Source organism: Acinonyx jubatus, chromosome C2 (genome assembly GCF_027475565.1).
Source record: "Acinonyx jubatus isolate Ajub_Pintada_27869175 chromosome C2, VMU_Ajub_asm_v1.0, whole genome shotgun sequence".
Lineage (NCBI taxonomy): Eukaryota > Metazoa > Chordata > Mammalia > Carnivora > Felidae > Acinonyx > Acinonyx jubatus.
The window spans coordinates 4,494,931-4,513,104 of NC_069384.1; the positions used below are offsets into that span (position 1 = coordinate 4,494,931).

Consider the following 18,174-nt stretch of genomic DNA (forward strand, 5'->3'; position numbering starts at 1 on the left):
GCTCAGGCAGAGGTCCTCAGCCTCCAGCTGCACATCGGGGTCTCCCGCAGGGCTTGGGGACACAGGGTCTGCTGCCCAGGGGAGTCGGATGCCTGAGAATCTGCATCGCTGATGAGTTCTCAGGGGAGGCTGGTGTCGGGCCACAGTCGGGGACCCAGCGACTTAGAGCAGCCGTGTCCTACAGGACATCCCGCGACGGTGGGAACGTTCTGTTCTTTGCTCTCTGATACAGACAGGCGCCACTCCGGCTGCTGAGCCTGAGGACCTGAGCGTCTTACTCTGTTTCATTCTAATTCACTTAAAGAGCCACTGAGCGTGTGGCTCCCATCCTGGACCGTGCCCGGCAGGCCTCTGATCTAAAAGTTCTGAGCTGCCCCGTGGCAGCACGCCTGAGCCACCCAGACAGTTGTCACCCTCTCCCCGTGTTAAGGGCTGCAAACCCAAAGAAGGGAAGTCCATAACCCATTCGTGCAACAACCCATCTGCACAGTGCACACTCTAGAACCCCTGGCGGGTCCCCCGCTTGGAGAGCTCTCCGCGGGGACGGGAAGACAGCCGGGTCCAGACTAAAGGTGGCTGCCGCCCAGGAGCTCAGCTTTGAGCCGAGCCAGTTGACCTTCTGGTCCTAGGTTGTGTCACCTGCAAAAGTGCAGGCGTGTGCCCCAGCGGTCCTGAAGGCTCCCCGTTCTGTGACGGAGTGGAAGTGAGTGGGGACTTCCCATCCCTAGAGCATGGCTGTCAGGGAACCCCAGGAGCCCTCGGGATGCCGGGGCTGTGCAAGAAGCGGGGTGCAGGCCTCAGTCTCTGATCCTCCCCCCAAAACTAAACATTAGAAACCACGGGGGAAAATATCCCAAGCACTTCTTGGTTCGTTCATTTTACTTACTGCCTCTGTGGGCAAGTTTTCCTTTAAAGAAGGAATTTAAAGGCTTAACAAATGTTTTTAGAACGCTGGCACTGGGAGCCTTCGAGATCTGTATGCTGTAGGCTCCGAGGCTGAGCTGAGTAACTCCAGAGCCCCCCGGGGGAGCGGGGCCACCGATTTGCAGCGGGTGCTTTCCTGTTTCCCCGCTGACGCCTTGTAGACAGCTTGGGGCGCGTCTGCAGCTCCAGGAAAGGTACAATGAAGGCACCGCTCGGAGAAGCTGGACAGAGCGGGTCCAGCTTCTGCGGGGGCAGCGGAGAACCCCCATTGGCGTCCAAAGAGCCCCCCCTCCTGCCGGCTCCTAATCCCAGTGGCCTCTCCAGGAAGATGCAGGGGCGCCTGAGTGTTCAAAGTGCCGGGCGGGGGTCCTTGCAGCCGGTGGATGGGGACGTGCCCAGCTCACGGGGGGTGACAATGGAGCCCCCACCCCAGGGTGGGCGGGTGGGAGGAGTGGTGGAGGGTCCACAAGCAAGCGGGCTGGGCACATGGGACAGCCTGTCGGCCCTCACGCAGGGTGCCGTCCGTGGTGGACTGGCCCGGGCCGGCAGTGGCAATGTGTGTGGGCCAGATGGGACAAAGGTCCACTAAGGGGCTGGTGCATCCCAGCTGGCGACGCCCTTTTCTCCAGGAAAGGCTTGTTCAGGAGTAAGCTCCCTTCTCAGTTTTGTGGTGTTTGGATCAGACGCATCTTTTTTAAAAAAATTTTTTATGCTTACTTTTGAGAGAGAGAGAGACCGAGAGCACGACGGGGGGAGGGGCAGAGAGAGGGAGACACAGAATCGGAAGCAGGCGCCGGGCTCTGAGCCGTCAGCACAGAGCCCGACACGGGGTTTGAACTCACGGACCGCGAGATCGTGACCTGAGCGGAAGTCAGATGCCTAACTGACTGAGCACCCAGGCACCCCAAAGTCCAAGGCATCTTGAAAATGGAGATGCCGAGGTTGGTGGGGGTAGGGGGGCAGAGGCTTGAGGCCCTGGTAGCCTCTCTGGAAGGGGCAGCTGCTTCCAGACTCCCCTGCTGCTGTGCTTGAACCTGCCATGGGGAAGGGCAGGGTCTGCAGTCCTCCGGGGAGGGTTCACCCCTGCTCTGCCCCGGAGAGGGGTGCTTCGACCTACCCCGGCATGCCCATCTCTGGCTGGCTGGCACGTTTTTCTTTTTTTTTTTTTTAGACTATTTTTAAGGCAGTTACAGGCTCAAAGCAAAAGGGGCAGGAAGGCGCAGTTTTCGCCCACCTCCCAGCGCCCCCACTGTGGACATCCCCACCAGAGTGGGGCCGTGGTCCTGGTGGAGGAACCCGCCCCCACACAGCACCACCCGGAGTCCACGGTTTGCATCAAGCTCGCTCTCGGTGGTGGGCGTTCTGTGGCTTTGACGTTGACAGGTCCTCTGAGCCCCGCCCGGCCACCCCACCCCCACCCCGAGGCCTGCCCGCAGCCCCCACTCTGCCACCCCCTCAGTGACCACCTCACTGTCTCCAGCTACCTCTGGTCCAGAGCCCCTGACTCCTCCTGCAGAGGGGGCCAAAGGGGCTTCCGGGGGGTGGCTGGTGAGGACACTGGGCTCTGCGGGGAGGAAGCACTCCCCAGCGCGGGGCAGGGGACACCGTCAGCACAGCCGTCCCACGGCTGACACTGTTCCTGGGCCGTGAGCCGCCCCGTGCAGACAGGGAACAGATGCTTTCAGGAAAGTTCCGCGAGACCTGCTGAAAGAAAACCCTGTGGCGGGGCCTAGCCCGCAGCAGTACCCCAGGCCTAAAGTGTCACACGGGCTAATGTGGAGCCATCGCACCGGCCATGTTATTTAACGGAATACAGTGGAAGCTCAGGTAGAAAACATAAACCTGATGAGGAGGACATTTTCAGGAAGCTTTGTGTTTGGCCGGCAGTCAGCTTGGCCAGTGAGCGTCAGCAGGTGGCACGGTGAGAAGGGACATAGGGACCTCCCCAGCACTGGCGCCCGGGGGGGCCATGACCACGTCCACACTCAGTGCCCTTGTAAGCAGGAGACAGGACAGGTCCTGTGCCCCTGGTGGGGACGCACCAGTGAAGGCCACCGCAGGTGCCCGAAGAGACCGAGGGGCCCCAGTGCTGTGTCAGGGTGGGGGTGTCACGGAAGCCTCGCATCCCGGGGCAGGACTGTGGGATGTGCTAGGCCAGGAGGCCCCGAGGCCTCATCAAGTTCACGGTGCTATGCAAATGTAGTGATCCCAGTCAGAATAAAATATGCTCCCTCCCCGCCTTTAGTACAGAAAGGTCTATGGGCACGAGAGTTTAGAACCACAAGGCAACTGTATCCGTGTCCCTCGGGCCGCATACAGCCTGGGTGACTCAAACAGCAGACGCTGACTCTCAGTCTGGAGGCCAGAAGTCCGAGGGGTTGCCCTGGCCCCGTGCCCTCCACAGGCTCCCGGCGAGTGTCTGCTCCAGGCCTCGCCCCAGGCTTCTAGGGGTTTGCTGGTGTCTTCGGGGTTCCTTGACTCGTGGAGGCATCACCCAGATCTCTGCCTCCATCCTTACAGGGCACTCTCCCTGTGTGCGCGTCCGCGTCCACATTCCCCCTTTCCACAGGGACACGGTCACGCTGGCCCACGGCCCACCCCACTCCATCTAACCCACTGCGTCTGCAATGACCCGATTTCCAAAAAGGGTCACGTTCGGACGCGCCAGGGGTTAGGATTTCAACGTATGGATTTTGCGCGTGACTTCCTTACCCCCAAGCCCCATATCGCATGATACGACCTCCGGTAAGTGGGGGGTATACAGTTGCCCTCCTGACAGCAGACCCTGCTCACCCTGCCCGGGCTCCTCCCTCCCATCCCCGCCCCCAGAGAGACACCCCCACGTTCACGGGAGAGACTGGGTCTCCCTCACTTCCATGATGCTGGTGCCAGAAGGCAGGTGCGGCCAGATTGCTGGGGTGAATGAGTAAGTTCACGGACCCCCAGGAAGAGTTTAAGGGCTTAGCTGGAGTGGACCAAGGCAGCTCTGGTAAGCCCTCTGTGCGCAGTCTCCTGGGAGAGCCAGGTCCAAAACGAGGGTGTGCCTGGTGCTAACACAATAAAGGTTTTGTGTATGCAGGGCTGTCTACGTGAAGCTCGCTTCCCCCAGAAGCTCCTTGCCAGGCCAGACCCTCCCTCCCCTCACAATTCCTACCCATGTCAGCCTTCCTGCTCATTAGTGCCCTCACTAGATCAATCCCGGCGTAAAAACACCGTGTGCCAAGGTTGTATCCAGCTAGCAAATACTGCTCGGTTGAAGACAGACTCCAAATACTCATCAGATATTGACCGTTGGTTAAGATGCTCGGGTCATTCCACACGGTGTTGGTCTATACATAACCTATTTATTAAGGTCGCGCAACGTTAGCTTGTTTTTCTCGGTATGCAGCCTTCTATCTGTACCTCTGCAGGCCAGCCAGAGTATCTGTTCCTTGCACTGTCAGAGTGGTTGATCTGTGTAAAAAAAGAAAAAGAATTTTCTGTATCCACCAATCTAATTAACAAATATTTAATGTGTCAGCGATGAGCAAAGTCATAAAAACAGAATCACTTCCTAAAATGGGATTCGCTCCAAACTACTCTGGGTACTTGATTTTTTTTTTTCTCAACATGTTTCTTAATAATAATGGAGAAAAAATAATAATATTGGAGCCGGGGGGGCGCCTGGGTGGCTCAGTTGGTTAAGCGTCCAACTTTGGCTCAGGTCATGATCTCGCGGTCTGTGAGTTTGAGCCTGCTTCGGATTCTGTGTCTCCCTTTCTCTCTGTTCCTCCCCTGCTCGCGCTCCCTGCCTCTCTCAAAAATAAATAGACATTAAAAAAAGTTTGTTTAATAATATTGGAACCAGGTGTTAATGCAGTTCTAGAACTTTCTTCAATGATGTAGATATCTATCCAGGAGTCTATGCTATCCCGTAGAGTCACATTTGGGTTAGTGAGTACTGAAAATGTGGCTACTATGACTAAGGAACTCATTTTTTTTTCACTTTTTCAAAAATGTTTATTTATTTGGGGAGAGAAAGAGAGAGTGTGCACACGTGTGTGCGAGTGGGGGAGGGGCAGAGAGACACAAGGAGAGAGAGAGGATCCCAAGCAGGCTCTGGGCCATCAGTGCAGAGCCTGGTGTGGGGCTTGACCTCATGAACCACGAGAAATCAAGAGTCCAATGCTTAACACGCTGAGCCACCCAGGCACCCCTAAACTCTATTTAATTTAAATAAATTTAAATGTAAATGCAAATGTGGCCAGGAGCTGCCTTATTGGGCCGCATAGCTCGAACACCTACTTTCCAATTCTCTGGGAGTAGGACTGTATGTTTTTCAGGGAAACTGTACAGTCCCTTGCTCAGCAAATGTGTGCTCATCCTGACTGGGCTTTAGTTTTTCACGTCTTTGATCCTTTCACAGATAACGGAACGCCTTAATCTAAAGCACAGGAGGGATCACACGCATCGTTGTGGAACTGTAGTCTCCGTAACTTTCCAGGAGTTTCATTCCAGTTTTACATTCCTTTTTTTATAGAACAGATTTACTAAGATAAAATTCACATTGAAAGTGTAGCATCAGGGGCACCCAGGTGGCTCCGTCGGTTAAGCGTCCGACTTCGGCTCAGGTCATGATCTCACAGCGTGTGAGTTTGAGCCCCGTGTTGGGCTCTGGGCTGACGGCTCGGAGCCTGGGGCCTGCTTCGGATTCTGTGTCTCCCTCCCTCTCTGCCCCTCCCCTGCTCATGCTCTATCTCTCTCTGTCTCTCAAAAATCAATACACATTAAAAAAATTTTTTTAATAAAAAAAAATAAAATATAGAATCAGGGGTCATTCCTAGCCATTCAGTGGCCTGAGCAGGGGAAGCTGTGGACCAGTCCTCAGCGACAGGCTGACTGCTCAGTCTCCAGTGGTAAAGTGCCAAACAGGCAGAGAGGGCACCTGCCCGCCTCAGGCCAGTGTGACCTCAGGAGCCGGAGCAGCCCGTTCACCCTGAAATTCCTCTTTGGTCACAGCCTCTCCAACAGCGGCCTGCTCTTCCCTTACAATGTCTTCAGGCCTCCGTAGAAGCGGAAATCAGGCACAAGTTCCCACAGCCACCCACGCGCAGAACCTTCCAGGCCGGCGTCCCCCCGAGTGAGCTCCCTTGGTGTTGCATGGGATGGTGACCGGTCCACACGGCGCAGAGGAGATTTGGGGCTGCACAGAGCGACGGGAAGCAGGTTAACATGAGATGCCTCCCTGGGAGGCTGGTGGTCAGCCCTGGGGTCTGCAACCGCCTGGATCTGCTTCCGGAGGGTTCCAGGAGCGAAGCGGCCAGCTGCATCCCAGCTCGCTGGCCAGGGATTCATGGGTGAGAGGGACGCTGACATCAGCCGGCTTTTCAATGGCCACAATGGCACGAGCTGCCGGCAGAAGCTTCTCCTGGTTCTCCTCAGGTTCATGACGTAGACGCCACCACTCCTCCTTCTGTGGAGGTGCTGTTCCGCCTGGAAGTCAAGGTTGGTGCCGCCTAGGTGGGTTCCTGCGGCAAGGAATTCAAGGACATCCTCCTCCTCTGCCTGCAGGACGTCAAGGTCTCGGACACCGTGAGTCTCCCCTTAAGATACCACGGGGATACGGAACGATGACGGACAGATCCCTCCCTGGGTAGCTCGGAAGAAAGCAAGCGTCTTACGTTTTAAGATTCAGTTTGGTGTGTAGAGGGCTGGTGGAGGCTTCCAAACGCGAGAATGACCTGCGGGCTATGCCCTGGAACCAGCAGGGGGCTGGATGCGACAGTGGCTGGGGGCCACCCAGGGCTCCGGAGGCCCATCCCACACAGCCAGACGTCACCCTCGGGGAAGTCCACGCAGCAAGTCTGCATATCCAAATCAGGAAGACATGTGAATCCCCCGACAGTACCCGACTCAAGCTCTGGGTGAGACGAGGCCCCCAGCTCGGGCCTCGCTGGCATCTGAGCAAACCCCCTTGTGTGTCCCCAAGCCGCGGCTCTAACAGCCCTCGCAAAACCCGCTCACAGGTTCAGGTCTCATCAGGATACTCTTGTAGCCACTGCAGCAAAAATCTTCAACCCTCCCATGCAGGGAAGACACGCGTTTTCCCAAAATTCCCTTCGAGCCCCCCCTCCCACCCCCCTGCCCCCCCCCCCCCACCGTTTCAAAACACATGGGTTCTCTGAACTCAGGACCGCGTTTGGAAACCCACTCTTTCCTTGATTCCTCCTCTTCCAGAAACTTTTTCTCAAAGAGAAGCCTGGAGAGCAAGGGCCACTGCTACTTTGCAATTCAAATGAGGTTTTATTTTAAGTGTCTTAGCTGAACATTAGTAGGGAACCTGTTTGTTGAGATGTTAACGTTGAGTTAGAAGGGATTCAAGCCTCACGCCTGGCTTTTCTGATACTGAGGACCCACTCAGGCACCAGAGGGTGGGGTGGTAAGGGCAGTGCGCCCCTAGGCGGCCAGGCTTGGGCTCTGGCTGGAGTCCCTGACCTGGGGCAGGTGGCATGGGGGTGGAGCCAGGCACCCAGAGAGGCTGAGGGAGCTGGTGGAGGGGGTGGGGGGTGGGCAGGTGGGGAGGACACAGGGTAAGAGAGCTGGGGCAAGGGCCTCCAACCCGCCGTGCAAATCAGGGCAGCGGGTCCAACCCTTCCTGTGCATCAGAATCACCAGCCAGCTCCCACCCTGAGACTCTAGTCTGGCTGGCCTGCATACGGCCTGGGCATCAGTGTTTTAGGGACGGCAGGTTGGGGGTGGACGAGTGCGACGTGGCGGGGCAGGGGAAGCTCCGGGAAGTTGCTCTCTGCTCATCGTTCCCACTCAATCCCCAGGGACCCTTATGTGGCTGCGCCTGGCCCCTGGCTCAGCTCACCTCGAGGAGCAGAGTGGGTCCAGGCGGCCCTGGCCCAGACAAGCGCTACCACGCGGAGCCCAGGGAACGCCCTTCTCATTAGGACAGGTCGCTGAGGTCCCTGCTGGGCACTGGGTGTCCGGACCCAGCCATTAGTAACAAGAAGTCTACGCTAGGGCGCCAGGTAAACACTCCTAACGTGTTCTGCGAGGCTGGCTTCCTGTCGGTAAAAGAACCTGAGAGTTACAAGGGGAAACGTGCTTTTTTAGAGGTGTGCTAAAATAACCCCGGCTGCCCAGCCTCCAGAGTGCTACGGCGGAGGGCATCAGAGAAGCCGAGGGCCTTCCTTTGGGAGCTGGTCGCGAGTTACCTGGTTGTGCGGCCACACTGAAGCCCCACCTCTCCCAGCCCCCCCCCCGTCTCCAGCCAGGGTGGTCCTGCGAACGAGGAGAGACCCCCCTGCTGTCTGTTTCTGTGCGTCTCCCTTCCCAGACCCGTCACCACACCAGAGGGCGCCAGGAGGGCACCTGGCCTAAAGTCGGAAGCAGCCTCTTACGACGGCCTCCAGACGCCCACTGCCTCCTTGCGAGTCTCTGGCTCCTCGAAAGGAGGCGCCTTTCCTGCGCAGGAGCAGCTGGGGCCCTCACTCCGATGCCGCTAACCCCTCCTGTCCAGAAGCTGTCGTGTGTCCCAGCGAGCGGCGACTCTGCAAGGGGCTGTGTGACGGTCCCCAGGGGCGCCCGCTTGTGACCCCCAGGACAGGTGCCGATGCTCCGTTGGAAGTTTCACAGGCGACCGACTTCCTGCATTAGAAACCTTACTCTCTCGGTCTTTGCTCTCCTTCCACAAAGAGGACACGGTGGGGGGGACTCGATGACGCGTGGACTTCTGGCAACAACACCGATGAAGGCTGCATTCATCCAGTGTGTGTCTGGCACCCGCTGCTTTAAGCGCATCACGTGCACAGGCTGGGTGAGTCCCCAAACCGGTGCGGCTACGGGTCTCACGGCCGAGGCGAAGGACAGAGAGGCTTGTCCCGGACTGTGGAGTCTCAAGCGTCCTCGGCTTTTAAACAGGCTTGGGCAGTGTGAACCTGAGTCGAGCGCCTTTTCACGGTGTAACGTGAAAAGGGTTACCCACACTGTGCGATGGGCTCTTTCACCTAGAAGGGCATCTCGAACACCTCCCTGTGATTCTTCCCGGACTTGGGAATGTCTCGGAGGTAGGCGGCCGTAACCAACCCACAGCCTTTCAAATCACAGAGCGCGCTCTATGGACCGTTTGTGGGAAAGGACCTTTGAAAAACACTTACACTTTCTCTCTGAATTTCTTCGGGAAGTTGAAGGCCTTTGGCTGTGAGAAATACCCAGCTCGACCTGAACTGTATGTTCCTGATGTGTTTACTTCCAAGTCCTTCTATGACCTTCTTGGCATCCTCCTTCAACCTGGGGGGAGAAGGGAGGGCGTGTGAAGGTCGCATGTGGAGACACCAGAGGGTCACCCCTCTTTGTCCTGGGAAAGGGGCTTCTAAATCAATCTACCTCCTCCTGGCGTAAACAGCGGGAGGATATCTGATTTCTAAACACGTGACAACATGAGGGACTCCTTAAGACCAGTGTGGGACACACAGTTTTAACTCTCGATTCTCAAAAGCCCTGTGTCTTGGGGTGCAGTCACGTCCTCGCATCCAGCCAACGTAACCACTGGGCTCTGCTGTCCCTCCTGTTTCCTGACCACAAAATAAGCAGACAGAAGTTGCTGAAAGATGACAGCAAAGGTCAGAATGGTCCCTTTCATTTTCACAAAGGTCAGTATCAAAAAAGAAAACAAAAAATGGAAAACAAGGCCAACCATCGTAAAAGCGTGCAATTTCGAGTAAGCAGAGGAAGGAAGGCAGCAAGGAAAGGAAAAAAACAAAAACAAAACAATGAGCTCAGAGTTTCCCCGAGGGAGCGAAGTCGGAATTTTTCCAAGTGTGCACCAGATAACTTCAGTCTGGTAAGATCCTCTATTAAAAATAAGGGCTGGGGTCACATAAAGCTGGGAATGCTGGGTTCGGGATCCACCTTGGAAACGCAGCGCACAGAAGCACTTGGAGGTCCTTGGAAGTCTGGCAGCGAAGGTGCACGCGTTTACCCAGAATTGCGAGAAACGCGGAGCCAGATGGACCTCTCCCTACGGAGAGTACTGTGCGTGTATGGGCGTGTCTTTTTCATTCTATTGGTGCTCCTACAGAGAATTTTCTCAACTCCCTTTCCTATTTCTGTGAGTCCAGCCCTGGGTTTAAGCTTTTTTGGGCCAAGTGTTAGCTTTCCTGCGCTAGTTGTGGTCAGTGGTGGCTCCGTCTTGCTACCTGGAAAGATTCTTTAGCTTCTAGTACTGACTTACCCCTGGCTACTCATGGGTTTTTTAGGAACACAGGCTGCTTTGTCAGAGGCTCCCATCCTTTCTCCTTAAGAAAGCATCCTGCCCTTTGGATTTGTGTTCTTTCCTACAGGATGCTCTTGAGGGGCCCTGTTGCTGGCCTGGCGCTCTCTGCCAGCTGGTTTCCCCCCTGCCGCTGCGACAAATCTGTACACGCTCACCTGCTGGCGCCATCATCGTGGGTCACCATGAAAAGCAACGACTTTGACGGTGCGCTCTGAATAAAGTTTATCATCTGTCCGGAGTTATCTGTTGGGTCAAGGCAAATCAGTTTTAGGGTCTTCTCGGTCCACTGGCCCCGGACGCTGAGCCTCCTCTGCTCTTAGCTGCTGTGTTTGCTCGGAATCTTCCAGTTCCTGGAGCTCCTCCCACGACCACGTAAATGGTACTCCTGGTCCACGAGTGAGCGGCTGCTGGGCTCCACGGAGCAACCAGCAGAGGCGAGGGGCACGGGCGGCTCCTTAAGATTCTATGACTCGACCTTGAGACCGCAGCACATGTGGCCTATTCTCTGCAATGACTAATGAAGCCCTGACCCGAGAGGAACCATCTGACAGCAGAGTGGCCCCAGGACACTCATATGCAGAATGGGGGTGAGAAATCAGACGTGCTGACCAGACCGAGCACGGTAGGTCTTGCGGGAAGAACAGGAAGGGCTAATGTCAAGCCCCCATGGTTTTACCACGGGGGCTTGTCATTTATAGTGACGCTTCTGTTACTTACAGAGTAAAAATGCGTAGTGCCCAACAGGCGCATCCAGCCATCTCTTAATTTCTCTGTTGTCCTTATAAAGACTTGTTTTTAATAAGCCTCACTGTTCAATAAAAATATAAGGGGCTGCTATATCCTGACTGACCACTGCGGTCAAGTCCAGTGCATCCCAGGGATGCGTGTGCCTAGCCCAGCGGGACATCACGAACAGGATAGGGATAATGATGCTGTTCAGGGATGGAGGCTTATCACATTATTTTACACATATCTGATTTTAAAAAAATGTTTTCCCTTTCCCATTATCTGATGAAGGAACAGAAGAAAAGATCCAGGACAAGCGTGATCAGAGAAGACATTTTCTAGACAACACCTTCAAACTTCACCATATGAATCCAGTTAGAGACGAGGAGGGCTTGTGTAAGAGTGTTCTAGAATATTCACATGAGCTTCTGGAACGTTTTTAGTAGACAAAATAAGAATGTTTGACATTTTTATCTGTGTTTTCTTTTTAATCTTAATGTTTAGAATTCATTTTAATTTTCATAGGAAGAGTTTTCTTACCTCCTTCAAACATATCAAAATACTGTGTTGCCATCACTTTCCCAGTCATATCTAAAAATAAAAAGAAATAGTTTTTAAAAGAAAGTTCACTGGACCCCGGGATGCATTTGTGGCACCACGGTGCTCAAAACGACACATTCGTCTTTCCAGGAAGCGTGGCTGCTGTGGGCAGGTCAGGTCATGGCTGAACAGCTGTTCTAGAACTTTCCTCCTGTCTGCTTTCAGTTAGGTGGACCCTACCCTTTCCTGCCACACCCACCTCTCCCACAGAAACACTGGGGTGCCCACCTCAGCCCTCTCCGCTTCATATTTTAATTTCCCAGCCTGATTCCCAGAGCGGGCACATTTTCTCTGGTTCCCACAGCCCCGCGATCAGGGGACCGCGTGCTCAGCTTGCTGTCAGGCACAGGACACACACAAAACCCATTCCCCAGGGCGCCTGGGTGGCACAGTCGGTTAAGCGTCCGACTTCAGTCAGGTCACGGAACTCACGGTCCGTGAGTTCGAGCCCCGCGTCGGGCTCTGGGCTGATGGCTCAGAGCCTGGAGCCTGTTTCCGATTCTGTGTCTCCCTCTCTCTCTGCCCCTCCCCCGTTCATGCTCTGTCTCTCTCTGTCCCAAAAATAAATAAACGTTGAAAAACCCATTCCCCAAGCCTGCAACAGTTCTCACGGTCATGGGCCCCCAGTGGCAATCGTGACAGGATGTCTTTCCCAGGTCTACGAGGATGCCAGGCTTGGCTTCCCCTGAGGCCCAAGTGGCATTTTCTCACAGAGGTGGGGACTGGCTGCTGGTGCCACCCTCTGCAGGGCTCGTAGGAATCCAAGAGCAATGCCAGACCGGTCTGTGCCCCCATAGCATGCTTAGCTGGTTTTAGCCCTGCCTTCTGTGGGCCCTTTTTATTTTTTGGGGGCTTTTAAAAGCCTATTTATATTTGACTTTTTAAAAAAGTTTATTTATTTTTAGCAAACTCTACACCCAACATGGAGCTCGAACTCATGACCCTGAGGTCAAGAGTTGCACACTCTTCTGACTGACCCAGCTAGGAGCCCCCCACCCCATTTTTTTTTGTAGAAACCACAAATAATCTGGACAGTGAGGCATTATAAAAATAACCCAATAATTTAAAAACGCATTCAGATATAAGCCTAGACTAGATCGTGTGCAAAAATCATAAAAAACCCAAGGTATCTTTGAAAACCCAATCATGGGAGCTTTTAGAGAAGTTTGAAAGAAAACATTTAATAACTCACAGTTGACAATGGCAATATTTATTCCTCTTCCAACATTTCCAGTCTTTTCTCCTATAAGCCTGAAATATAAATAAGGGTCAGTCAGAGTCCCTTTCTTATTAAGCAACGAGTAGCCCTCCCCGTTCCATAAAATCTTCTCTCAACAGAGACACTGCCATTGGTGCTTACCATCCCGTCACAGGTCCACACCGGCCTTGGCCCAGCGCCCTTGAAAGCCACCCCCATACTCGCTCCGCACATACCCAGCTCCAAGTTTCCACAGACTCGGTCCCTCAGAAAACCTGGAAACTGTCTTTCATCTTACAATCCAGACAAATGGCCAGGAAGAGGAAAATCAAGTATTTGTGTCGCGCGGGCTCTTGACAAATATTGTTTCACTGAATCCTCGACTATCTCACCACCATTCATTTTCCCATCTTACAGCTATGAAGTCCTAAGAGGTGGGTCAGTTGGAAATAGACCTAACTCAAGGCTGGTACCCATGTATACACCCTCTGTCCTCGTACTGACGGAGGCTTTGCTTGACTCTTGATGATCCTTTTATCCAACCACAAAACAGAACCCAGCTTACCTCCTCAAAGAAATGCCTTATATCATGTCACTTAATTTTCACTTTTAAATTGGAGAATAGGAAATGTCAACTTCAAACGAATTGTGCCCTAAAACCAGTAAGAAGACTGACTTTCCGGGAGATGGTATCTATTACTGAAGATCCTGGAATTGTGTGTGTGTGTGTGTGTGTGTGTGTGTGTGTGTGTGTGTGTGCATGTACCCTCTGTCAAGTTTTATAATCAGCGATACAGTCACAAAAAGAAGCTGGAAGTTTCCCTCCTTTTCCCATGCTTGGGAGCAGTGAATATGGCACTATAATATGTTGCTCTTGACAAGTTTAGCAAAACTCTCCTGGGGGCTTTTCAGGCTAAGTCCTTTTTGGAGGCATAGCTTTTTGACAATTTTTGAGAATATTCTATAGTATCTTGAAAAAGAAAAAGAAACTTCCATTTGTGATCATGGCAAGTGGGGTCACCTGAACCTAACGTCTCAGAGAGAAAAATTTAAAAATGGGACTTGAAGAGTCTATCTACTTGACTGTACTGGAGACCTAACAAGGAAGTGAAGAGTTCCAAAGCCAGGATGTGGGAGAACACGAAGTTTCAAGCAGGTGAGCTCAGCATGTAAATCTACTTTGCCTCAGGAGCATTTGCTAATTCCAGAAAAAGTGTCAAAAAAGAAGAGTAGCACTTTTGACAACCATGTGAGGCTAGGGGGACAGAAGTTGGAAGCTGGGCCCCCCAAACGGAAGGCCACATCAAATCCTCCAATCTCTTTGGGTTGGGATCAAAAACAGATGAATCTTAAAAACAAGAATGAACCAGAAATAGATCAGAACTTGAATAGCTGCCTCCAAATTTTAAGTCAACTGGATGACCCCCGCCCCCGCCAAATCTCAATCCTTAGCATTTATTCAGATCGTTCTATTCTGCTAATGGTTCCAAGTCCTTGGTATAAGCAAACAAAAATCCCCAGAAGAATATATCATCTAAGGCCTTAATTAAGAAAAAATCAGCACAACTTCTCAAACGCATGGTCTGTCACACTATCAAATGTCACCTGGCACATAAGGAGAGATGCCAACGTAAACAAGTGTCGATGAGACAGGAGAAAATAATAGAGAATAGTGACGATGTGTGAGGGTTCCAAATAGATTGCCCAACAAACTTTACGATAAAGAAGATAATAAATGAAACAATATAGATATTATAGATAATATAGACATAATATAGATATAGATATAGATAATATGATATAGATGTAATATAGACAATAAATGAAAATTTTTGAACTGGAAACTACAAAAACTGACATGAAGATTAGAAGAAGAGTAAAATGAAGCTCTAAAGCTAAAATCGCTTAACAATCGGTAGTTAACAGAGGGGTTTAACAGCAGATTAGGCACAGAAGAACCGGTGAACTGAACGACAGTTCAGAGGAAAAGAGCTCTGTCTACAAGGAAAACCAGAGAGATACAAGGATGGAAAATACAAAATAGACTGAAGGCTATAGAGAATATAATAAATAGTAAGATCTGACATATGTTCCGTTAGGAGTCTCATTGGAACAGAAGGTTAATGGAGAAGAAGATGCAACGTCAGAGAATTTGTTAGATGTATGAAAGCCTTCAATTCACACATATTTAAGAAGCACAACGAGGGGCGCCTGGGTGGCTCAGTCGGTTGAGCGTCCAACTTTGGCTCAGGTCACGATCTCGCAGTCTGTGAGTTCAAGCCCACGCCAGGCTCTGTACTGATGGCTCAGAGCCTGAAGCCTGTTTCAGATTCTGTGTCTCCCTCTCTCTCTGCCCCTTCCCTGCTCATGCTCTGTCTCTCTCTGTCTCAAAAATAAATAAACGTTAAAAAAAAATTTTTAAAAAAAGAAGCACAATGAACACCAAAGAGAATACAGCAATAACAACAGACACAGCAGGGTATAAGTGCTGAAAACCAAAGACAAGGAAAAATCATACAGATAATAGGAGAGGGAAAAGAAGGCTGTTACTTTCACAGGATTAGCAATTCAGTTGTTAGCTGACTCTCATGAGAAACAATGGAAGCCAGAAGACAATGGAACGGTATCTGGATGGGTTGAAACACAACCTTGGAACAAACATCTTTCAACAATGAAGATGAAATAAAGATACTTCAACATACACTGAGACAGTTCCCCACTACCAGACAACACAGAAGCTTTTGTTCTGTATCTTTTGTTGTAATAAACCTTATCTGTAAGTATTAGCTGTTACTGAGTCTTACCAGTCCCCCTAGAATATCACTGAAGTTGAGCATAGCTGTGCGACCCCCCAAAACAATATCCAACTGAAGTATATGCACATGTGCACAAGGAGATGTGTAATTATATTACACATTTGATGTCCAAGTGGACCTATTTCAGCCTGTTTTCAATTCTAGAATTTCTTTTGTTTTTCTTTGGATTGTATTTCATTTTTGAATATGCAATACATTTATGCAGTTCAAAAATCACCGTTATGTGCACAAAATAAAATTATACCCAAAGAAATCTTCCCTATATCCTCCACTTTGTTCTCCTTATCCCCTGTTCTCATTTCCATTAATTTTTCTTAGTTTCTGATTTACTCCTCCAGTGTGTGTTTTTATGTCAAAAATAAGCAAATTGCATGTGTATGATTAATATATGTTTACGCCTGTGTTTTACATATAGGTATATATACACATATGAGTACACTTATGTGTGAGTGTATCTACGTAGATGTGTGTATTCCTTATCATATTCTTTTATAACCAACTAGTAAATGTGTTGCTCTGAGTTCTGTGAGCCGTTCTAGCAAATAACGAAACCCAAGGAGGAGGTCACGGGAACTCGGATTTATAGCCAGTCAGTCAGAAGCATAGGAACAATCTGGGACTTGTGATTGCATCTGAAGTGTGGGGGGAGAGAGTCTTGTGAGACTAAGCCCTTAACCTGTGGAGTCTGAGGCCATCTTCAGGTAGGGTCAGAATCGAGTTGAATTATGGACCACCCAGCTGGTGTGGCAGATAATTGCTTGATGTTGGGAAAAACCTACCACACATTGGGTACGATGCACTCAGAGTATCGTGTGTAGTGTAAGGAAAACAATGGGGTTTTTCTTTATGCACCCAAAATAATGGGGCTCACTTGAGAAGAAACAGATAACTTGAGTAGCTCTGTATTTATTAAAGAAATTGAAATGTGCAGTTAGAAATCTTCTCACAAAGAACACTCCAGGCCAGAAGGCTTCACTGGGGAACTGCACCAAATCCTTAAAGAAATAATACCAATTTTGTACAAACTCTCTCAGAATATTGAAAAGGAGAGAATACTCACCAATATACTCCACCCTGATACTAAACCAGAAAAAAAAAATAAGAAGAAAACCATAGACCAATATCTCTCATGAATGCATATACAAAAATTTTTAACAGAATTTTAGCCAATTGAGCCCAACAATATAGAAAAAGGATGATGTATCACAAGCAAGTGGGACTTACCTCAGAAATGCAAGGTTGGCTTAATATTCAAAAATGTAATTTGCCACATTAGCAGACTAAAAAAGACAAACTATATAATCACTTCAAGAGATGCAGAAGGGACACTGGCTGGCTCAGTCGGCTGAGCGTCCGACTTCAGCTCAGGTCATGGTCTCAAGGTCTGTGGGTTCGAGCCCTGCATCGGGCTCTGTGCTGACAGCTCGGAGCCTGGAGCCTGCTTTGGATTCTGTGTCTCCCTCTCCCTCTGCCCCTCCCCTGCTCATGCTCTGTCTCTCTCTGTCTCAGAAATAAACATTTAAAAAATTAAAAAATTAATTAAAAATAATTTAATTAAAAAATTAAACATTAAAAAAATAGAGGTGCCTGGGTGGCTCTGTCGGTTAAGCATCCAACTTCAGCTTAGGTCATGATCTTGCGGTCTGTGAGTTCGAGCCCCATGTCAGGCTCTGTGCTGACCGCTAGGAGCCTGGAGCCTGCTTTGGATTCTGTGTCTCCCTCTCTCTGCTCCTCCCCCACTCGTGTTTGGTCTCTCTCTCTCTCTCTCTCTCTCAAAAATAAACATTAAAAAAAGAGAGATGCAGAAAAAAACGTGACAAAATCTAGTATCCATCACTGATTAAAAACTCTCAGAAATCTTGAGGTAGAAGGAATTTCCTCAACTGATAAAGGGTTTCTATGAAAAATCCCTAATTAACATCATATTTAATGATGAACGATGGAATGCATTTCCTCTATGACAAGGAAAAAGGCAATGATGTCTACTCTCATCATTTCTATCCAGCATTGTAGCGGAGGTTTCATCCAGTGTAATCAGGCAAGGAAAAGAAAGCAAAGGCATGCAGATGAAGAAAGAAATGGTAAGGGTCACCTGGGTGGCTCAGTTGATTTTGGCTTAGGTCACAATCCCAGTGTCGTGGGCTTCATGCCGTGTTGGGCTTCATGCTGAGCATGGTGCCTGTTTGAGATTCTCCTTCTCTCTCTTTCTGTCTCTCCCTCTGCCCCTCCCCTCCCTAAAAAAATATTCTTTTTTTGTTTTTAATGTTTATCTTTATTTTTGAGACAGAGCATGAGTGGGGGAGGGGCACAGAGAGAGGGAGACCCAGAATCGGAAGCAGGCTCCAGGCTCTGAGCTGTCAGCACAGAGCCTGATGCGGGGCTGGAACTCATCAACTGCGAGATCATGACCTGAGCTGAGGTCGAACGCTCAACCGACTGAGCCACCCAGGTGCCCCAAAAACTATTCTTAAAAAAAAGAAAAGAAGTGGTAAAACTCTCTTTTTTTGGGGGTGGGTAGATGGCATTATCATCTACATAGACTATCCAATGTAAAAACAAAACTACTAGAACTAATAAGTGAGTTTAGCAAGGTTGTGGGATATAAGCTCATTATCCAAAAATCAATCGTATCTCTATATGCTAGTAAC

The 18,174-nt window shown here is 50.6% G+C and overlaps 1 protein-coding gene across 2 annotated transcripts in view; it reads right to left on the reverse strand.

The window, feature by feature from the left end:
- Window positions 1-4,246: 4,246 nt before the first annotated feature.
- The window catches only part of FAM3B (FAM3 metabolism regulating signaling molecule B), a 42,159-nt gene continuing 28,231 nt past the window's right edge, over window positions 4,247-18,174 (reverse strand). For both annotated transcript variants that reach the window (XM_027041579.2, XM_053220537.1), the window contains 5 exons: window positions 12,705-12,763; window positions 11,453-11,503; window positions 10,342-10,429; window positions 9,069-9,201; window positions 4,247-4,377 (listed from right to left, as the gene is read on the reverse strand). In XM_027041579.2, coding sequence (XP_026897380.1) covers window positions 4,288-4,377; window positions 9,069-9,201; window positions 10,342-10,429; window positions 11,453-11,503; window positions 12,705-12,763 — 421 coding nt within the window. In that variant the 3' untranslated portion in view covers window positions 4,247-4,287. The remainder of the gene's footprint in view (window positions 4,378-9,068; window positions 9,202-10,341; window positions 10,430-11,452; window positions 11,504-12,704; window positions 12,764-18,174) is intronic.